Here is a 24,047-nt window from a genome sequence, read left to right as displayed (position 1 = left end):
TTCTCATATAATAATAATAAAAAGTAAAGAACATTCAGAATCCAAAAACATCTTTAACTCTCTGAATTTAAATTTAGTTGATTTTAAATTTAATTCCAAAAATCTTCTGTTTCCAACAAGGTAAGATTTGAAAAAAACAAGTAAATACGTTGAAAAATAAAAAATATTGATAGCAAGATGATTACTAGATGAGCATGCAATTGTACAGTATTTTAATATTTTCGTCGCGTTTCACGCATACATAATTAACGAATTTCACGTGTCTCGTTTGGATGCTATGCTCAAAATCGATTCAAATAAATAACGTTATTACATAGATTAAAGTGTACGTCGTAAAAGGATCACACTTGAAAAAACTTCTCTTGTTTAAATACCAGGTATATTTCACTAGCTATGTTGTCTGATATTTATACATATATTAGCTGCAATAAGATATTGTCTTAGAAGATCCGACGTTTATTAAATCTCTATTTGTACACCAAATCTACATTTATATGAATGAGAAATGTTTTGATTGTCTACAAATAATAAATAAAATTAATAAATAAAATAATAAATAAAATTAATAAATGACTCTTGCGTGATAAGAAACTTTAACATCACTATTTATTATTATTGTGGTGTAAATACTTAAGTTCGACCAAATTATAACGAGCGTCTTAACGCAAAGTAACCTTGCATCTGAAACGCGTATTATCTCTGAGCAGGAGATTTTTATCGCGCGCAGTCTCTCGTCTCCGCGATCTATTATGAAGTGTGAATTATAAATCTTCAATTTCATTCGCAGGTGTCAGCCGGTCAGCATATGCAGCTCACGGGCGACTTGAAGCCGGTCGTGTCCGTCGCGGCGCAGCAGGGCATGTACTTCAATCAACAGCAGACGCAGAATCAGCCCGGTCCTCCGGCCAACCAGACCGACACCTACTGTTCGGTTTCGCAATCCCAGACCATCAACTTTACTCAACAGAGTCTAAGGCAGAGAGCGGCTGCCGCTGCGGCCGCTGGTGGAGTTCCGCAACCTGGGGCTGCTGGTCCGGGAGCGCGGGGCCATCCACAGCAGGTGTCACCGGCCCAGGTCGATCAGCATCAGCACGCGAAGCTTCTTCAGCAGCAGCAACTGATGCGCGCACAGGTAAATACCCATTTTGTTCATTCTCGCGTTGATAAGTTTGCGGGAGGGTGTTTTACCTCAAACACATATACCTCGACGTGAGTTTTGGAACGTGTTGTCAGTTTCGCAAAGCAATACTCGCCACTGACATAAATGATCTTCGTTTACGAATTAACGCATGGTGATTAAATGTAATGAAAATCTTTTCACGTTAATTATATCAATATTCAGTTATCATTGAACTGTCACGTACATATGTTACGATATATATTGTTTTCTTTTGGAGTTTTCGCACTCTTGTTTCATATCGTACGTACTTACGCGAATTCGAGACTCGTTCACTATTTGAAAATGGCGATTAAGAATCATTACATCGATAAACGCGAAACTTACACCGTGACGATCGTCTACGTAGGTAGAAAGGTAAGATGCTCGCGGCGCGATACCTCCGATAGCGCATTATCTAAGACATTAAGCTCGAGCAAGAGAGAAAGAGAAAAAAAAGAGAGAGAGTTCCGCGACGTATGCAACAGGTACTGCTACTAGTCTTTTGCAACTTCTGCGTCCCGCCGTGTTGAAAGAAGCAGACACAAATAGGACAAATAGCGCGGAATGCTTTCTCAGAGACTGGAGAAACACGGCCGAGGAACAATGGACGAAAAGTTTTTGCCGAAGAGAGTTTCCGTGCTAGGAATCCGTTGATGATCAAGAAAACGCGGAAATATATATCGATGAATTAGCGTCTTCGACGACTATTCGTACTTCACGCGAAATTAAGTGTCGTCAATACATATATATATATATATACTTTTATCTACTTTTATCTATCTCGATCGCTTTCAATCAGTTTGTTAAATCGTATAATATATAATACATCTTATACAACTGCTGACATTAAACAAAGGCTAAGCAGTTTGTAAATCCAATTTTTGCACATGTACAGACTACATTTCCGATTTTTTTTCTTTCATTCTGGGATTTTCTAGCGAGACTCGACACGATCTCTTCTAAAGAGAATTTGATAGAGCACCTTTTAACTTTTTAATTTTCCACGGGAAAAATCTTTCTTTAATCATACTCTTCTTATAATCAAGGTACGTGTTCAGGATCAAGTTGACAGAAATTAATTAAATTTTTAATTAATTTAAATTAAACTCTTATTGTATCCCTCTTTTTTCTATATTCATAGCTTGATTTGTTCCGTTTATTCTCACGGAATCGTTATCCAAAAAGTCTAAATTGTCTATAAGAGCATGACTACACGTGCATCGAGAAGTCAACGCAAAATTGCGTGGTACACACGATCGCACTCGTCTAGATCTCGCAACGAGTCGCCTATTGGGCAGATGACTCATAATCAGTCGCAACGCGCGACGAGATTATCTTGATAATGCTAAGGTACCGAAGACAACGTCGTGCTCCAGTTACTAATTGTACATTTCGCACAGTTGGTTAGTCATTCGCTCTTCCAGAGATAGCTGCGGACGAGAGAGCGAGCGCTACATTATCTAGAACGGTCCAAACCAGCTCAATGATCTTATCCGGAAATATTCACGTGAACTCAATTAATGTTAATTACATGTGACATGGTTATTTTAACTGACACACACGTTCTCGTATTTATATGTACCTAATTGATAAACAATTAATATAAAAATTCTAATGAATTAAAGAAACATTATATTCGTTTTGGAAAAAAAAACCTATATATAGGTTTCTTATTTTTGTTAATATATTTGTATTACGATATTTATTAAATTATATATTTACTTTGTCATTATTGTATATATATATATATATATATATATATATATATATATAGAGAGAGAGAGAGAGAGAGAGAGAACAGGTAAAAATAACCCCATAAATTCCTATAAAATTTTTTTTTATAATGCATTTCTACCGAGATATTTGTCTCTAAAGTTTAAATTTGAGAATCATTTTTTTAAAATAACTTTCATATTACTTTGTAGATCTTAATAATGTATAAATTTTTTTTTTTTATTATTAAGTGAAGATCTGTAAAATAGTGTGATAGATTTTTTTATATCATCTCGGAAAGCCAGAATTGGATCACCTGTAAGTCTTTTAACTTGCAAAACTTAAAAGCCGGTGGGCTTTTTTATTTTTAAATTATGTTTTAAGATTCTTCACATCTTTCTCTAAGAGAACGGTATTCTTCTTTCATTTCGTTAAAATTAACCGTTTTCAAGAAAAATGCATTTGATCGATAGAAAATAAACCTTTATTCGTAATAATTATTCGAATAATGATTTTCAAGATAATACAAAATTACATTGTGTATTAAAATTTATTTAAAAGATAACGAATTTAGTCAAATTAAAACAAAAATTCCAAATGATATTGTGAAATTATAAGAAATAAATTTAGATTCAGTGGGGCAATATTTATCGAATTTTGCAGTCTGTTCCTTTCGGGTTTTCACATACACATCCATATAAATAGACGCATGCATGATCTCAATTACCTCTTACTTGACAGACTCACACTATTAGAATTGACGGAATAATCAGTCCGATATCCATTCCGTTCTATTAAAACAGTTAACGTGCACGGAACAATATGAACAGCATCATCAACGGATATCTATGAGTTCTAAGAATTGTCCGAGCTTGTGACACATAGCGGAAATCCATTCAATCTCACATTACTGAAATGTGAATCAATATATTATAATTAAATACTTTAGATATTTTTTTGGCAAAAATTTATCTGAGAATCAATGTTATAAAAAATAGAACATTTTTCAAATATTTCAAATTTATTTTTAATCCCTTTTGTCTTTTACTTAAATCTGTTTGTTTTATTGTTAAAGCATATTCTTTTCTCTTTAAATGATACTGTTTACAACCGATGACCTATTGCGAACGTATTGTCATGCAAATGTGTTCGGGGTTCATCGTTACATTCCGGTGCGAATTACCAAGATTAGCAAGAAGAGGAATAGTATTTGATGTTGTTGCACAAGTCGATGTTGCATTTTTCACTTCCTGGTATTACGCGAACGCGAGGAAAGTCCATGGCGAGAGAAAGAAACATATAACACAATAAAAGAACAGCGATCGCAGAAAGACGACCACGATGTAGCCGAGACGAACTTCACCGTTGCTTTCCTCTCGTCATCGGATACATTCACCCGATATTTTCGCTCTCTCTTTCGCCTCGTCTTCCTATTTACCTCCTTGTTCGTCGCGCCAGTTTTTTCCATTCTTGATCGAACAACACTCTGTGATTAGACGAGTAATGCCTAGAAAGGCAGAAGCTCTCTCTCACTCGAGAGAACATCACGAAAAGCGAAGAAAATAACGATTAATTTTAAAATCAGCAGGTAATTTTAACGATTTTAAAAGCATGTATATTCACTGATCGAAATTCTTAAATATTATGAGAAAATGGGTATTTTTAGATTAATGTCAAACAACTACTTCGCTTTAGACTGTCGATAGATAACTTTCAAGGATTCATCATATTACATGTTCAAGTCATTAGACATTTAAATATCTTTTTCTTGAATTTGGAAATATAAAGAAATATATAAAACAGTGACGTGGCCAAGCTATAGGGGTTCGAACCCTCCCGTCCCTCCTTAAGACTTTAAGTCAATGATTAAAAATCCCAAGAAGAAATGGATATCTGCTGGAAATTTAAATTTAAATTTTCCAGTGTAGATGATAGAAAACTGGAGTTACTTTTTTCGCACCAAAATTAATATCTCAAGAATTCCTTTAAAGTATTTGTATTACATTCTTTAATAGTTTACATGTTCTTCTATACTAAAAACTCTTGATTTTTTTAATATTTATTTTTGTTCTTTAATTTTTTGTTATTTATGTCAAATTTAAACTAATTGTAAGATAAAACTGTGTGCAATATAATTCCTTCGTCTAAAGGGACGCTCGAAAGTATTTAAAGTTAGGTTTTAGTATTTAACTATTTAATTTGTTGCTTCAGTTAAATTATATACTTAATGTTAGATTTGTTGTTCCGTATTGTGTTAAAAAATTTTGTAATTTTCAATAAAAAATAAATGATAGTCTCCAAAGGTGTAGAGATATTTTTAGCCTTTTCCCAAAACGTAGGCCTGCCTACGTCCCTGGTGTAAAGGATGCAATTTAAGATGGATATAGATATCTTTTTTTACTGCAACATTTACTTGCAATTCGGATAAAAATAATTTTTTATTCCTTACATTAGATTATTCTGTTTCTGTTAATATATGTGTGAAATATTATATTTCTATTTATTAATTCAAGGTACCTTTTTTTCGTTCTCTTATTTTTAATTATGACGCGTATTTTAACTTTTATAGGTGCTACAACAGCAGCAACAGCAGCACATGGCAGGCGGAATGGGAGCTGTTGTAAGGCCACCGCCGCCCGAATACAAGGCTGCGGCCCAAGCACAGATGATGCACGCTGGTATTGGAATGGGCCAGCAAGCGAGGTTCGCGAATGCTGGACCTATGCGTAGAGTTACGCAACAACCTATGCCACCGTCAGGTAAGTTAAAAAAACAAATCTTATTTAATCTCATCAATCCAATGCTTTAATTGTTCCTTCATTTATAATTCCATGTCATAAATATTATAAGAGCCGCCGACTGGCAGCCGTCGTTCAAGCAAACGATTGAAAAAAAATAAATTTTGCAATAATCATGTTTTTTGTTACTTGCAACAATTAAATATGTCATGCGTATTAATATATTCACTTTTATTTAATATTTTGACGCGGATTGCACATTGAATATTAGCGCGGAAAGAATTTGACTGAACGTAAACGCGATGCTGACGTTTTGCTGGATCCGCTCCAAACTAGATGGTGAAGAGAAGAAGAGAGAAAGGAGAAGAGAAATGGAGAGACAGAGAGAGGGAGAGTCGAAACTATCCTTATATACCCTGGCCTCTACAAGACTCCTATCGATCGGCTCGACGCCGGTTTTCCCGAGATTCTATTCGAGCAAAAATCTGCAAACGTTTAATACATATTCTCTTCTCTAATTTTTAGTGGATGCAATCTTATAAAATCTTATCAAAAAAATTAGAGACAGACAAAAGAATTGAATTACGATTATTTTTCTCGTCAATACAAATGTGTAATATATTCCAATATTATCGCTTAAATTGTTTACTTATTTTTAAAATTGTGCAAATAAGTTTTAATTTCTAATTAAGAAACAGATCTTAACAAATGAAAAATATTTGGGTTAAAAAAATGACGATTACCTTTAGATGCGAATTTTAACAATAATGGCAGTTTCTTACATTATGACAATGTTTTTCGCAGGTCCGATGATGAGGCCGCAAATGGCGCAACAGCAGCAACAGCAGGCGTTACACGCGGCCGGTGGTAATATGTACATGGGTGGCGGCGGGATGGCCGCTATCGGCGGAATGCATCAGATGCATCAACGGCTAGGCTATCCGAGAACTAACAATCAACGGCCGCCCAATGTTAGCGTCGGCCCTTCAGACCTTGGGAACAGTATCGCGGGTCGCGGCCCTCAACAGGAATGGGGACGACACGTTCTAATGCAGCAACAGCAGCAGGGCTTTCAGGCGCAGATGCGATCGCAATTCAATCAGCAAGGTCACCAAGGTGAGTACCGAGAACAAGAGAAAGAGAGAGATAGAGAGAGAAAATGGTCCTTTTAGTCGCCGATATCGCGTTTGTCGCAAAAAAGGAACGATATTACTTACCAGTCAGATTTCTGCTTTTATTTTATCAGTTAATTTTTTTTTAATAATATTCTTGCTTTTTATCAATAAAATTTTACATTTGATTTATTTTTGAATAGACGGATTACATACAAACGTATAAATGCAAATTATATTCGGAAAATTTCACGAAAAGTTGAACTCGTTTCGAATGGATGAATTTGTTATTGTTCGTAAAAGTTATTTACACACAAAATTGACATACAGGATTTTATGAAATTGTATGATTTTTCATAGGTGGCTTTGGCATGGGTGGCGCAGGCGGCACAATGCAAATGACCGCGGCGCAGATGCAACATCAGCAGTTAATCCGCTCGCAAAACGGTAATATAGCCGGCTCGGGAATGGCTAACAGCACGCAGATGCAACAATTGTTAACACAACAGCACCAACAACAAACGCTAGCCATGCAGCAGAACAACAACCAAATGTCATTGCAGATGCAGATGTCACAGACAACTTCCGTAAATTCGGTAAACGTAACTGGAACTGGTAAGTAGTTCGCACAAAATGCTTTGATCAAATTAACAAAAAAAAATTATATTTGAGTTCGATTTTAATTTTTAATCTTTTATACATCAAATAAAATCTCGCATAAAATTATTTATTCTCGATATTTATTCGATATGTATCACGAATATTAAAATTGAATACATTAAGAAAAAATGTTTATGCGAGAAACGAGTAATATTAGAATATATCATTATAAAAGATATTATTTTTCTTTCAAGAAGTTTTATTCAACAATTTTAATAATTAGTAAATTTTGAATATACTTAGGTTCTCCGTTGCATCCGCATCAGCAATACGGTGCAGGTAGCCCGGGAGTGCGGAGTCTGCCGCCACCACAGCAACACCCTCAACCGCCACCGCCTACCGCCACTACAGATCCGTCCGTGGCGGCCGCTGACTTTAGCCTCGAATTCTTGGAAAATCTTCCTACGGGAGACACGTCGAATTTCAGCGCTCAAGAATTGCTTAATTCTCTCGATTCTACGGCCGGTTTTAATCTCGATATTCTGTAATGAGATCATTACGTCTGCTGTATGGTGCGGTATGTCAGCCGTTATGTCGATTTATTACAATGGGACGCGATCATATATCAAGTACAAAATATATACTTGGCGCGACAAAATCGACGAATTTTACTTTGTCTGTCCGCGTATCGATCTGCTTCCCATCGTACTTGTACTACTTGCCCTTTACTGTATTACAAAAATCGATTTCTTGTGCTTATTACCAAAAGTCAAAGAATTTTATTTATAATATATCTTTCTTTGACATACAAAAATTTAATTTTGAATTAAAAAATCGCGTGTTTAATCTAATTAAATGTGCGAGTTTTGAAATCTGATATAAGAATAATAACTATGTAAAAAAAATTTACTGATTTTCGACCTCGCAATGAAAGAATGGGCACAAGTTGATGATATATGAATATCATTTATTGCAAGTCCATTTGTTACACTTGACGACTGAGTGACAGTCGCTACCTACCGGTGCGACAGCTTTCCACAACCGGTCGTAGTGTATTCTCGGTCACCGTTTTCGCGGTTACCGACTCACACTCTTCTAGATAATCACGTTTTAGTAAAATTTAATTTTGTAATAATAACCGCCGAGGGAGGCGAAGAAGTTAATCCAACGGAGATATGATAGTATAGGATATCAAGAGACATGGAAATCGTTCTATATCTCTCGTTTTCTTATTTAGCAACAATTGCGTGCTTGGAAAAAACACGAGAACTCGCGAATTCCTACTTTTTCAAGTTCGCCTATGGCTATACTGAGAACGATCGATAAATTTTTTCGAGTGCTCGCGTCGACGACACTTGCGGTGACTTCGACGGGCATTCCACAAAACGATTCTCCTCTCCCTTGATCTTTCACGTCGAAATCCGCGCAACTAGATAAAGATACGATTAGAATTTACTTGGCTGAACGTATTCGACCGCAAAAATTGGTTACTTTGCGCCACCTTATATATAATGAAAAATAAAACCTACTAAATCGCACACACACATTGCTAACATTAATATATTATTTTCAAAAAAAGAAATCTATTGTGCATAGATGAAAACTAAAGAATCTTGAAACGTTAAAATCGTACAACTTATCCAAATATATAAAAATAAGAAACATAATAGATAATCATTATAATGAGATAATAGTGATTATAAATAACGATATGATAATATGATGCAAATGGAAACGCAAATAGAAGGAAGGAAGATTAGTTGCAGATATTTCTCTTTTTTCTTATAACATTGAACTACATTGTGACATTGTTAACAATTTTGCATAAAAACACTTTGAAGCACGAATTTTAATTGGTTCTATTTCAATTTTCGATGTGACGAACTACTCGTATTTTTTTAAAATGTTTCTCAAACTTTGCGCAAAGTGTTTTGTTTATTATATTGTATATTTTGAAACATACTGTATATTCATTTTCTACCTCACTATGATTATTTGCGTGCAACTTGGATATAATGCTATGTAGCATACATTCAAGATTAACATTTAATAAATATATTAATTCCTCAAATTTAGCAAATATGATCTATACAGGTGTGCTGATATATTTATTTCATGTTTTCTTTTACTATGCTATTTTTTTAAATTTTTCATTCATGGCGTCGTATCTATTTATATCATAATATATTTATAGTTTCTATTTATTTTATTATAATAATTATACTATAAGTATATATACTCTTTCTTTTTATATATATATATATATATATATATATATATATATATATGTATTATAAGTTTCTTATTCTTATACATTTAACTAAACTATATGCGATTTTAAAATTTTAAATTTCTTTAGTTTTTAATATCTATGTACAATGAAGATTTCTTTTTGGAAAGTATTGTATTTCATGTTAGCGATGCGTTTCAACAGGAAGTTTGCTCATTCTCTTTTATTAATCAAAATCTTTCGCTCTTTATTTCATATTTTTTAAAAATTACAAATAATATTACGAATAAAATCAATTGACACTCGTGCTGCAAATTGTTCATATGCAGAATTGTTAATAACATAATAATACAGTTTAATGCTGTAAGAAAAAAAAGGAACTTTTACGACTAATTTTCCCAATAACGATACATTCCATAGATAACAAAAAGGATAGTGATTTGTGGTTCTAATCAAAAGTACTGTTTTTAAAGGCAAAAAGCCCAAGATAGAAAGAACTACTAATATTATAATTGTATTATAGAGAAGCAGAGATATATTGAATCCCATGCTTAAGTGTATGTATGTATGTATGTATGTATACACACATAAAACACACACACACACACATTGCATACATACATATATACATACATGTAAAAAGCATATCCTCGATTGTTCGCCGAAAGCGTGCACGAAGACTTCCTATTTTTCTTCCCTTCTTTGTGCAAAATGTACAAAATGGTAAAAAAAGATCAATATAATGCTGACAATTTTGATCAATCTTCTAATTTTAAAGATATTAAGAATTAGAGCATCTCTCTGTTTGTCGTTATTTTTTTATTTTTAGTGTATTATTTTGCTACAACTTCAAAATTTTGCAAGATTGTAGTATTGAATTTATTTCGTTTTGGCTGATTATTTTCGTTGAATAGTATAATACATAGTATAATTAATAAGACATTTTTTCTTTTTTTTTTTTTTTTTTTTTTTTTGGAAAAGTTTGTATCTAAATGACGAAATATTTTGTAAGAATTCAACACTCTTATTATTAATAAAAGTTCAACATCTATATATATATATATATATGTATATGTATATGTATATGTATATGTATATGTGGAATTTGTTCTATATATGAAATATCCGTATTTTTTTAAATATAATTATATATTATTATTGGATAATTTTTTTATGGATGAATTTCTTTTATAGATATTTATAAATATATGCGCCCTAAACGTTACTTACTTTCGAGAAATTAATATGTCGCATTAATTTTCTTCGATTCGATAATGATGATGATGATGATGATAATGATGACGTTGATGATGATGATGAAAATTATTATTATTGTTGTTGTTGTTCTTGTTGTTGTTGTTATTATTATTATTATTACTATTATTATTATTATTATTTGGCACGAGGTTTATCGTTAATTTTTAGCGACAATAAATTTCAATTAGAAGTCTTCATGTACACTTTCAAAAAAAAGTCGAGAATATGCGTTTTATGTGTATCTATGCATTTTTTAATGTATAGATATACATATATGCATGTATATACATAAGACACATACTTGATTGTCCCCGGAAAATGTGCATGAAGATTTTTGATTGAATTTTATTGTCGCGACTCATTGCTAAAAATAAATGATAAATCTCGCATGAAGTGGATTGAAATAATAATAATAATAATAATAATAATAATATTATTATTATTATTATTATTATTATTATTATTATTATTATTATTATTATTATTATTATTATTATTATTATTATTATCTCTTTTTAAATTTTCATTTAGGCAAGATATTTTATGTGTCTTATAAAATATTGAGGCATCATATAATCTAAAAAATATAGAGAACAAAGGGATGAGAAGAAAAAATAGTGCTCTAATTCTAATTATCTTTAAAATGGGGAGATCAACGAAGATCACAATCATTAAATTAATCTTTGTTTATCGTTTTATACTTTTCGCACAAATGAGGAAGGAGAGAAAAAGGCAGGAAATTGCGTATTGTATAGGAAAAAGAGCATTAGGGACCAACCAAGAGATCAAAAATGCTTGATGTCGATTGTCACAGTGGATCGTTGTCTCTCTCTTTTTTCAAGCAAATAAAATTAATAGCAGTGCCTAAAAAAATTGATCAATTTGTTATAGAATTATTAAAAGATTAGCATACGATGTTCAGGATACGTTTAAAGTCTATCGGAAACTCATATGCACATACGCGATAAAGGAATCGCAAAAGAACACGACATAATTGGAGCGAAGAAAATTAATGCTACATATTAATTTCTGAAGGATATCATAATTGGGACACATATATTTACAAATATTAATAAAAGAAACGTATGAAAATAATACGGCCATTTTGTATATAGAATAAATTCCACATGTTGAATTGTTATTAATTATAAAAGTGTTGAGTTCCTATAAAAATATCTTTTCACTTGGATATAAACTTTTCTAAAAAATAAAATCGTATTATTAATCGTACTATACCTTACATTATCAAACGAAAATTTATAATCAACCGAAACGAATTAAATTCAATATACAAGCGCGTTTGTTACGCAGAAAATTTCGAAATAAAAATAAATTATCATAGTTTATATCACTTAATATGGATTCATTTAAAAATTAATGCGCATTATTTAGCATCTTATCTTATTGGAATATACATAATATTTTGTGATCGGCAACGCAAGATTTTCTACAATATCCCATTTTGCTTTTCTTTATACATTTAGTTATTTTCTTAAAAAATTTTCGATGCATTGTAAAGGATTTTTACCGTTTATTAGTTATATCTACATTAAATATTATAATATTATAAAAAAGGAAAAAAATAAGTTGAAATAATATATATTATATTATTTAAACTATTTTCTTTTCTCCCATAATTTGAAAATCTTCTAACGAAGACCGGCTGGCTCCCGCGTCTCGATCTGTGTTACGATCCTACACTAGGTCGAGTAGCAGCCTAACGTTGCTACTCGTGGGTGGGCCTCGCGGCAGGAGGATCAATATCACTGTGAGGGAGAGGAAACGAGCAGACTGAGAATGGGAGCAAGGGGAATCGCCGCCGTTGCCGGCACCGCCGCCGCCGCCGTCGGCGCCGCGATGAGGGATAAGGATTACAAGGGCGGCGGCGGCGGCGGTGGCGACGACGAGAAGAAGGGGGAGGGAGAGAAATAGCGAAGGATTTGCGAGAATCGCGTACCCTGAAAATGTCAATTCGCCGTTCCGGCTCCTCATGAAATTACGATCGTGATAAGGGTTGGTCCGCGTGACGACCTCGTTCGATTTACAGCGCTCGCACACCGCTGCTATTCTCATCCCCGTGGCCTCGAGACGCGCAAAATTGCGTCTTGAAACGTATTTCGTCGTTATTATCGTCGTCCTGAGACGAGTTTCATTTATTAATTTTCACATCCACGAGGTCGTCACGTCTATCCCTCACCTCATCCTGCGTTTAATCGCATTACGCGCTTCGGAAATATCGTTCCGGATTCCCGTTTATATTTTTAATGATTTCGAAGCAAAGTGGGTCGGAAAATCATTCCTAGAGGATATTTCCGGAAATCGTTAGCGTCGTCATTTAGAATATACCTGGTACAGCCGTTATTCTGAGCCAGTCGCGGCTCGTTTCGCACGAGCTGCGCTTTCATCGATCCAATGCGCAAGCAGAGCAACGATCCACTGGCCGACATCGCACGTTTCCTCGTAACAATTCTCCAACAATAATGACGGCTGAGTCGTTCGTGAAAATATATTGTGAAACGTGATATCAATTAGCGCGTTGACCTTTCGCGTTATGACGGTGTGCGGGGCGAAATATACGAGGGATGCTCGTAATGTCATGAAATCTTCATTCTCGATAATGAGCATTACGAACGTGATAATATATCAAAATTATGCTGTATTTGTATTCTGAAAACAAAAAGTTTATAATAACTTTGGACGCTATAATAGTCGTCTTTTTTGAACATTGGGAGCAATGTTTTCACATGTTTTTCCACAATCTTTCCTTCCCTCGCGGTCTTCTTTTTTCGCAAAAAAAAAAAAAAAAGAAAAAAAAAGAAAAAAAAATATGAAGAAAGAATTTAACGAGAGAAGAGATTGTACGCTCTAAGACAGTCGGTCGAAAATTTAGATATCAATTAACCATCACACGGGGGATATTTAGTGGGATCAGTATTTCTACGCGAAAAGGTTTTGATATATACATATACATTAAAAAAAAAAAAGAAAAAAAATTAAGTAAGTTTATAGGGGGGATGGAGCGATTATCGACGAAGAGAGCATGACGATGACATACGATGCATCGATTTCGTTTTCTTTGTCGCTGTAAATATTGTAGACGCAAAATAAGAAAGAAAAGAGAGTAGATAGACACATGAGAAATATGAGAGAGAGAGAACGACGCGAATGGAGATCGAGCGAGCGGTTTTCCTGACGACGTCATTGCGATGATCGACGATCGCGCAGACGGCTCCCTTCGGACGCGTTCGAGGCGAATATGACAGAGACGTTTTTCTCCGCGAAATCTTCCTGGTCCAGCGAAAATCGCTCTCGAAGCGTCGAGACGGATCGCGTAACACCATGCGAAATGATGCACCACCCTGAAAATTGAAACGTCTTTCGACTCGTCATTTTGTAGAAGAGAGCCGACATGTGCTCCGAATTCTAAAATTATCTTCGTATATGTATATCTCAGGAAGCTGCGAAAAATTGCGTCGATTTCGTGCGGAAGGCACAATCGAAAGTTACTCCTTTCGCCGAATCGTTTTCGCGACGCGAGGACGTGCGTGTTTGTGCGTGTGCGTGTGCGTTGCGTGTGTGTGTGCGTGCGTGTGTGTGTTTTATGTGATGATCGTTTTATATTTATTATTAATGCTTAACTTATATATTCATTGTTAATAATGAATATAAAACGCATCTTCGAAAAGAATAGGTAGCATCGATCGACTTAATCCTCTCTAATTTATTATTAGATCACTATTTGATTTTTGTCGATATATTGTAACTAAATAAATAAATTTTTTTATAATTTTGTCAAGGGAGGATTAATAAAGAGGCATAATATATGCGTTTGCGATCAATGGATGCATCATTGATCATCGGGCGATTCGCCAGATACGCATATAACGCACGCGATCGACCGAGGCAGCAATAAAAGAAAGAGAACGAGTGAAAGAAAATGCGAGAGAGAGAGAAAGAGAGATAAAGAGAGAAAGAGAGAGAAAGCGAGAATATGTAAATAATAGTGTTGCATTATTATTTATGTTGCTACCGTGACGAATAATAGTAAATTATCGTAACAATACGTAATTTAAAAAAAAAGAAAAAGCAAGAAGTGAAGATTAACACGCACGGAAAAAAATATGTACATAAGTTATAGGTATATCTCTCCTAATAAAGGATACTTTTACGGATAGTTATTTTTATTACTATTATATTAAGTAATATGATTATATATTATTATATTATAATACATTTTGATTATATATTATTATTACCATTATATATTATTAGTTATTACTATTGTCATTATTAATATTACGATTAGCATTGTTATTCTTCGGGCAATGATCTCAAAAGAAAATAATAATTGCGTTCGTACGAGAATGCGCCGTATGATCTTTGAAATTCATTCGACAACACGCGCATGAAATGGATTCTCTTCATTGATGATGAAACGAGTTTTTACGTTTTAAAACGAGTTTTATTTCTGGCCTACGTACTCTCTAAACATGTTTATGACACAGTTAATGCACACATCCTAAGTGTGTGTCTCATTGTTTCTTCCTCTAATTATTAAATCTACGCTTCTTGTGCAACGCATTCCAAGAAAGAAATTTCTCCAGGATAATTTTCTTTATTGCATAAGAAACGTATGTAAGAATTAATTCATTTTCGCGATTATGTTGTATTATAATAATTAATTATTTTCGAAAAAATTTAAAACTTGTTTCCAAACGAAGTAAATTTACGAAACAATTTATGAACGATATTTGTTTTAATATACATATATCTGTGTAACTCATATCGGTTATAAATATTAAATCAAATTTATCAATCTATTTGCCTATAACTAATAAATTTAAAATCTTTATAATATATTTATGAATTGTTTTGTGACTTTCAGTTTAACATTTTTACGATTAAACATAGATCAAATTACAACCGCAATTTACACAATCGACATATCGAATTATTTTGGTTCCAGTTACATATAACAGTGATGCAGTACTAAGCAATTATTCATAAACATGTTTTATCGAATGAGAGTCAAGACATTTTTTCATGTCTTTGTATATTTTTATGCAATGTTGTAGAATGATATTGTTTCAAATATATTATACAGATAATAATAAACAAATTTATATGCAATATTTAGTATTATATTGTTTTTCCTCTTCCAAAATAAATCGATAAAGTTATGCGTTATCCATTATATCACGTATATAGCAGAAATTTTTGTTTACCTTCTTTGCCAGATCTTTTTTAAATGTATTACCTATACCTTTTTTAATTTTCAAGAAATTTTCCAATTTAAGCTGTCAAATTTTATATTATAGTTCCTGGAATTGTAATCTTAGAATTTAGACAGCCGAGAAATTCAATATAATTTATCAAACAATATAAAAAATAAAGTTTTAAAAATTAAAAAGTAACTCTGGATTACGATATTATTTTCTATGACAAATTTTAAAAATATACACAAGTATTAAAAAATATTTTCTCCAGAATTTTTTTTATCGAGTAATATCAGAAAGAAATCTGAAAAATATCAAACAACAGGTCGGTGATGAATCGAAAATTAGAATGAAAGTCAAAATATATAAAATTAAAGATGTGTAATGTATATATTCATAAATGACCAAAATACGAAGTAAATATGTAGGAAATTTTTAAACACCGGCATGTGACGTGTGACTGACGAACTAGAGTTGAAAGATGGCCGGTGTATTGATATTCAAGCACGGTATTAAATTAGGAAGATCTCTTTCGAGATCATTGAATAAAAATTTTCAAGGGGAAAAGTTAGTCCGAGCACAATGTCGGCGACTGCCAGGTTTGTTAATCTGTTAATTTTTATGATCAAGCATTAAATTATAATATTTATATTTTAAGGTTATAAATTTTAAGGTTACTGATTTTATGCAACATTATACTTTGTCATAATAATTCTTCTGAAATATACTTTTTAAATTTACTTATATTTTAATTAACGTTAAAAAATATATATTATTTTTAATTTTATAGTTTGCAATTATGTAAGGCATTGGTCATCTCAACCAGATGTTCAAACTACAGAATACCATAATATTATAAAAGATACAGAGAAATCTATAGGTAATCTATTCTCAATTAAAATAATTACGTTTATTTTAAGTAGTTTATAGCTAAACATAAGGTATGATATTTATTATGTCATAGGTAAAAGTGACAAGCATGAATTTCAATCGGAGACACAAATGTTACTACAAATTGTTGCAAAATCTTTATACTCGGACAAAGAGGTAATTAAATATTAATTTCTCTAGAAAATATATTTGATAATGATCATAATTATTTATTTATTAGGTATTTGTACGAGAGCTTGTTTCAAATGCTAGTGATGCATTAGAGAAATTACGTTATTTACGCCTAAGCAACAATGAAGCTGCACAAATAGCTGGTGACAGAAGCTTAGAGATACATATTGGCACTGATAAACAAAGTCGTACTCTTACAATCCAAGATACTGGTGTGGGGATGACTAGAGAGGAACTAATATCCAATTTGGGAATTATAGCTCGATCTGGTTCTAAGGCAAGTATCATTAACAGAGCACATATTTTTATCTTTTTTTTTTATTTTATAATCTAAAGTATTGTTTTTACTTGAAATAAAAATTATGATACATCTATTTTATAGGCATTCCTAGAAAAATTGAAAGACGAACAAAACTCCACTGATACTTCTAAAATTATTGGACAGTTTGGTGTTGGATTTTATAGTGCCTTCATGGTTGCTGACAAAGTGGAAGTATTTACAAAATCTTTTGCAAGAGATGCAGAAGGTCTTTGCTGGACTTCAGATGGGTAAAAAAAATAAAAAAATAGAATATCGATTAATACAATACTAGATCGGTAATACTATAAATGCACTATATAGGTCAGGTACATTTGAGATTTCAAATGCAGATGGAGTACAGCTAGGCACAAAAATTGTTATACACTTGAAACCGGATAACCGAGAATTCAGTGATGAGAATGTTATAAATCGTAAGTATATTAGTGATAAAAATACATATATATTTGTTGTTTTTATACGCAATAGAGATTAAAATACAATTAATTTTTTTAGGTGTTATCCAAAAGTACAGTAATTTTGTTGGCAGTCCTATTTTTGTGAATGGAAAGAGGGCCAATACAATTCAGGTATCACCCATAAGCCTTATCCTCTACTGTACTTTGTTTTTATCCAATATTATAAAATAAATATTTTCCTTTGCAGCCGTTGTGGATGTTCGATCCGAAAGATGTGACACCGTTACAGCACGCAGAATTTTATCGATTCATAGGAAATTGTCTCGATGCGCCAAGATTTATATTGCATTATTCAACGGACGTGCCGTTAAGTATTAAGGCTCTATTGTACTTTCCAGAGGAAAAACCCGGACTATTTGATTTAGCGAGGGACACTACTAGCGGAGTGTCACTTTATAGTCGAAAAATTCTAATTAAAAGCAAAGCGGAAAATATCTTACCGAAATGGTTACGGTTCATTAAAGGCGTAGTTGATTCAGAAGATATACCATTGAACTTAAGTCGCGAACTACTGCAAAACAGTGCACTAATTGGGTAAGAATAAATACTTTGTATATCACATTATATTGTGATATAACTACATACGATATAAACATGTATGTAATTTTTACAGGAAACTGCGAAATGTATTGACCGCACGTATACTGAAGTTCTTAAATGAGCGATCTACAAAGCAGCCAGAAGATTATAATGAATTCTATAAGACTTATGGTTTGTTCTTAAAAGAGGGCATCGTCACCAGTACTGATCAATCTGAAAAGGTAATAATTGGTTATATCTTCTATGTATTTTATCAAATATATTCATTTATTATTTTTGTGTTTACCATAGGAAGACATAGGTAAACTTTTGCGATTTGAATCTTCCACTGCTACTCCAGGAGAATTAGTCAGTCTCCCACAATATTGTAGTCGTTTAGCGAAAGATCAAAAAGATATATATTACCTGTCAGCGCCGAGGTATGTATATATATAGCTATATAACTTATCCTAATGTAATTTAATGTAAAAAATTGATATTCATGTTACAGTCGAGCTTTAGCCGAACAGTCACCATATTATGAATCTTTAAAAAAACGAAACATTGAAGTACTATTTTGTTATGAACCATACGATGAATTAGTATTGATGCATCTGAGACAGTATAAATCTAACTTTTTGACTTCTGTGGAGAAAGAAATGCGAGATGATACAGAAGCAAATAAACCAGAAAATTTAGGTAAGTATCATACTTGTAAATTAGTTTGGATTATTAAATACGAAAGAAAACTCTTTTTGCATATCTCTTTTCAATAGGTATTATAAATAAAGACGAACTGGATAATCTTGTTAATTATATGAAGAAGATTCTTCACAAAAAGGCCTTTGACGTTAAGATGACGAACCGATTAGAATCACATCCTTGCGTTGTAACTGTACAAGATATGGCAACTGCAAGGCATTTTATTCGTACAAAGAGCCATCAAATGAACGAAGAAATGCAATATTCTATTCTTCAACCGCGTTTTGAAATAAATCCAAATCATCCTCTTATCAAAAAGTTATGTAAGCTGACTACTACAGATACCGAATTAGCTGATCGTCTGATACAACAGGTATGTTATATTAATAATACATTATGTTTTGAAACTACATTTTAAATATATCAAGTTATATATATATTTTATATATACTTTATATATACTTCATAAAAATTTTTTAACGTTGTAGTTGTTTATCAGTGCTATGGTTGGAGCTGGTCTAATAGAAGATCCTCGTATTTTACTGACTCCAATGAATGAATTACTTACGTTAGCATTGCAAAAATATTAATAATTGCATTTTATATTAGAGGGAAGGATCATATCGATACCTCAAAAACGTGGACAACCAACATTGTTCTATGACTTGGAAGTAAAAGAATATTTTTCCCTTTATATATATCTTTATAAATGTATAAAACATTTCTTTTTTCCATATCACAGAAGAACGTCGACTGTCCCAAGATATCGTAATAAAGTACCAATAAATTATCCATTTTATTCAACAATAAGATCGTTAGTTGTAAAATAGAGAGATATAACTTATTATAGGCAAGATTGGTTTCTTTATTACAATAGGTTGATCTTGTACAAATTAATTATAGCCTTACAATAATAACAAGTCAAGTTCCTCATTTTCTTGAATGATTCCATGATATCGATATGTATTCTATTAGCAGAGCTAGGAGTGGCGAATTTAGAAATTGTACCCATATTTTCCATGCTTTTCTTCACGATTTATGTTTCTCAAAACGTTTCACTCTAACTGTTTAAAAGAAAGTGGTAAGCAATAAATAATTTTGTAAAATTATTTTATAAAATATGTAAATTCAATAAAATTATTCACTCTATTTTCTTTGTAACTTTTTGGACTACGTAACTCACGAACAGAAGTAGGCCCGAAGCAATAATAGCGAAAATTACATATATAAATTATTTTATACATATATATTTTGAATTCAAATTTTATCGCTTTTACTCTCCTTAATTCACTGGTTGGAAGATTTTAAAAGATGGATTTCTGTGATGTTTCTAAGATTACTAAATAATAATGCGTACTATTTATAAAAAGTCCGCTGTCACATTCACATTTTCTACTTTACAGTCTTTGACCAATGTGCTTCATCATTTTTTTTTAAATAAAACTAATCTAAATGTGTGTTATGTAAGCTTTATCTGTGCTTCATATTACTGTCTGAAATTTTATATCGCTTATCGAAATGAAATCTGTGTTCTCTACATCATTACTCTTCTATTTTTTTTATATCTTTTTTCTCTTGTATATTACTCCAATATAAAATAAAAACCATCAAAAACTTACATTGCGATATACTAAAATTTCAGAAAGTAGAAGCACAGTCGATTTTAATTTATACAAGGACGAGAGACGCGATGTTTTTGCTCTTGGTCAACGTAAAAATCACCCTGTTTAACATTATTATTAATGTGATTCGCTAATGTATCCCACGAGCAGGATAGCTGGCGTCCTTTACAGAATAGGAACATAAAATCGAATTTCTCAACAAAATTCTACACGCATATATAAAAAAGTTATATATATATGTGTATATATGTGTGTATATATATATATATATATATATATATATATATATATATATATATATATATATATATATGCCTCAACCAAATTAAAAGCTGCCATTATATAATATCTATTAATGAAAGATACTCTAATAACTGGTAGTGACAATGTGTAAAAAATCTTATTGTTAGATATATAATAGATTATTCCTCGATTCTTCTATCTCTTTTATACAAATTAATCGAAGGAAATACGTTATTTATATGGCATTATGAATTAATTGGCAGTTTAAAAAGTATCTCATACATTATATAGAAAAGTCTCTATATCGAAGAACGATTCATGAAATGCGAATGGCAGATTGGTAAAGAGCGCGATGAATAGATAGATGAATACCTCGCGCTGCTTAACAGTCTTATTAAAAAGTGGATAAAGCGTGATGTAAATATTGTAAATAGTAGCACCATGTATGTAAATTTGTATCGATCGTATTGATGGTGACTAACGAATGAAGAAATAAAAAAGAAAAAGAGTTAAAAATAAACGGAACGTTGACTTAGCTTACGTATACGCGGACGAGAACATCGCCTCTTCCATCGCTCTCTCATCTCAGTTTTTTCTTTCCAAGTTTCAATCATAAACATATAAAATATATAGACATAGTATTAGCTGCCGATATGGGCAAAATGGGATTTTTAGTTTGGACATTAAGGGAAACAAGTCGTAACAAGTCCTTACTGACCTTGATTTACATATATTATGCTTGTGTGGATATATTCTACACAGCATTGTTTATATGTATTTTGAGTCGCGTCGCGACGGAATTACCTGACATATATCAAGTCAGTATAATTTGTTATCAACTCCCTTATTGCAAATCTTATTTTCTCCTCTTAAAAGACTCTGTCTATTAGTTTTATATGTTTTCAGTTATAAAACGTTGGATAATTAACATTATTATTATGATACAAGTTATATAGTATTTGATCATCGTATAAACATTATTATCATCACAGTAAAAATATTTCATTATATCTTTTAACTATTAACCTGCACCTCTTTTACTGCAATAGACACGCATAGTAGCCACGCATATCGCTCCACGGGGCAGGCTGTTTTTTTCACTAGAGTCCATTTACTTACATGCTAAATCTGCTACTTTTAATATATGTACTATTAAGTAGTCCGTCGGTTCATTTATACGTAACCAAAATAAAGTCAGTTAGCAAATAGTAAAAATACATAAATGTGCCTATGTATCTTTTGCACTTGGAATTATATAGTTGTTGGATTAACATGTTAAATTTAAATGATAGATCATTAAATAATAGTCATTGGTCTGACGACATGGTCGCGATTAGCTTTACGTTTTTTTTTTTTCGAGTAATAAAAATTTTCCACTCCTTAATCAAGATCATTTCTTATGCATATATGTGCTTGTAGAGCTGCTCTAAATTTTATTTTTCTTCAATAAATCTCATCTCCTTGGTAGAGTCGAAAGAAATATTATCGTGTTACGTGAAAATGAAATAATATTAAGAATAATATTCAGTGTGTAGCATTACTCAATATGCGATATGCATATTTCTTGATTAAGCAAATGTTGAATGTGCATAACACTTTGCAACTAGATGAGAAAATATTAAGGCTTGAGAATAGAAATGGAAAAAAGCATATACGTTCAGATATCTATTTTTCTACCACCAAGTCATAAAAAAATAACGTCTCTTGATCGTATTCTAAATTCTTCCAAAATATTTAGAAATATATTACTATAACAAATGTATATATATGATGTGTATCTCTGGCAATGTGATGAAACCAAAGTAAAATGAATAAAATAAAAATCAGATTTTTGTCCCTTTCGGGTATGACGTAATGCACGCATTGTTAGCGATTGTAAAACATATAACGACTATTCACGATTAGTTTTATAGGATTAAGTACGCTGATGCTTGAACTCTACCTGTATAGGAGGAGATTTTTCAGGCGTGATATATTTTCGCGACGATATATTGTATACTCTGTCCAGCAAGAGAAAATCCCTGGCTCAAAACTCGTTCGTTTTATGCAGGAAATCCTCCACATCGTCGTACTGCCAACATATGATACTAAGTAGTATATCACGTGATCTCTATTTTGTCCATATATTCCCAAAGGATATTGTCTTGCTGGACAGAGTATACATGTGTCAAAATACGCTGCGTCAGTTTCGTTCGCGCACACCAGTTTCTTATTTCATAGAGCTGCCTGTACAGACTGTCTTATCTTATCGGCGATATAACACTTATGTACAAAATTGCATATTCACAGACATTCGCGTGTCTCGATCGTACAAACACTGAAAAACACGCTCCCGCACGCTTAAGTCTATCCTCATCTAACTTCGTTTGTCACACCGAGGTCTGCGTGATGCCGTTCCCTGACAGCCACAAGCGCCCGTTGCTCTTCTGATCCGCGATCTCATATTCGGAATCGTCGATCTCGCACAGATTCGTGGAGAGATCACTGTTACTCGTGGCACCGCCCAATAACGAGTTTCTTTCCTCCAAAGTGGTGATAACAGAGCCGATCTCGTCGTCCTCGACAACTACCTTGTGGCATCGGTTACGGTTGCGGGTGCTTGGAAAACCATAAGGCACTACATCATCTTCCTCTTCATCGGACTCGAGAGTGCTGAGACGACCGTTGAGCGGATTCGTCTCGTTCTCGGTATCAGTATGGATATTGTAATGCGGTAGATATGAATTCGGATGACGCAGATAGCTCTCGGAGCTCTTGTACTTATACTCCCCTTCACCACCGCTGTCGAGGGGATTGAGACGTTGGGTCTCCGCACAATGATACTGCTCCGAGAACTCGGTCCCGCACTCGGAATCGCCAACATATTCCGACTCCTGATCCTCATTCAGAGTCTCGATGTCTCTCGTTGGATCTACTGGACCGTGTACTACAATAAAATGATAAATATTACATTTCTATAAGATCATATTGTAAAAAAAGTAATTGCTATATAATTAACACAGTATTAATGAAATATCAAAAATTGACATGAAAAATGTACAATTATTATATTACATTTCTTGCCATGCATAATTTATATAAAAGATTAATTATGTAC

General features: G+C 32.7%; 3 protein-coding genes across 16 annotated transcripts in view; 2 read left to right on the top strand and 1 right to left on the bottom strand.

The window, feature by feature from the left end:
* Nucleotides 1-14,983, top strand: part of Mam (uncharacterized) — a 164,603-nt gene extending 149,620 nt beyond the window's left edge. For all 12 annotated transcript variants that reach the window (XM_072896241.1, XM_072896234.1, XM_072896296.1 and 9 more), the window contains 5 exons: nt 788-1,132; nt 5,442-5,631; nt 6,415-6,726; nt 7,083-7,337; nt 7,626-14,983. In XM_072896241.1, coding sequence (XP_072752342.1) covers nt 788-1,132; nt 5,442-5,631; nt 6,415-6,726; nt 7,083-7,337; nt 7,626-7,870 — 1,347 coding nt within the window. In that variant the 3' untranslated portion in view covers nt 7,871-14,983. The remainder of the gene's footprint in view (nt 1-787; nt 1,133-5,441; nt 5,632-6,414; nt 6,727-7,082; nt 7,338-7,625) is intronic.
* Nucleotides 14,984-16,467: 1,484 nt separating this feature from the next.
* Trap1 (TNF receptor associated protein 1) lies at nt 16,468-20,234 on the top strand. The gene is made up of 13 exons (XM_072896344.1): nt 16,468-16,624; nt 16,816-16,905; nt 16,990-17,072; nt 17,137-17,364; nt 17,470-17,636; nt 17,710-17,819; nt 17,902-17,975; nt 18,052-18,398; nt 18,478-18,625; nt 18,696-18,823; nt 18,895-19,082; nt 19,160-19,458; nt 19,574-20,234. The coding sequence occupies exons 1-13, from the start codon at nt 16,507-16,509 to the stop codon at nt 19,673-19,675; spliced, it is 2,082 nt and encodes a 693-aa protein (XP_072752445.1). The 5' UTR covers nt 16,468-16,506; the 3' UTR covers nt 19,676-20,234.
* Nucleotides 19,927-24,047, bottom strand: part of Kug (FAT atypical cadherin kugelei) — a 305,865-nt gene continuing 301,744 nt past the window's right edge. For all 3 annotated transcript variants that reach the window (XM_072896201.1, XM_072896212.1, XM_072896222.1), the window contains one exon: nt 19,927-23,876. In XM_072896201.1, the coding sequence (XP_072752302.1) occupies nt 23,320-23,876 (557 nt within the window). In that variant the 3' untranslated portion in view covers nt 19,927-23,319. The remainder of the gene's footprint in view (nt 23,877-24,047) is intronic.

This window comes from Anoplolepis gracilipes, chromosome 1 (assembly GCF_047496725.1).
Source record: "Anoplolepis gracilipes chromosome 1, ASM4749672v1, whole genome shotgun sequence".
Classification (NCBI taxonomy): domain Eukaryota; kingdom Metazoa; phylum Arthropoda; class Insecta; order Hymenoptera; family Formicidae; genus Anoplolepis; species Anoplolepis gracilipes.
This window is presented reverse-complemented; position numbering and strand designations above follow the sequence as displayed.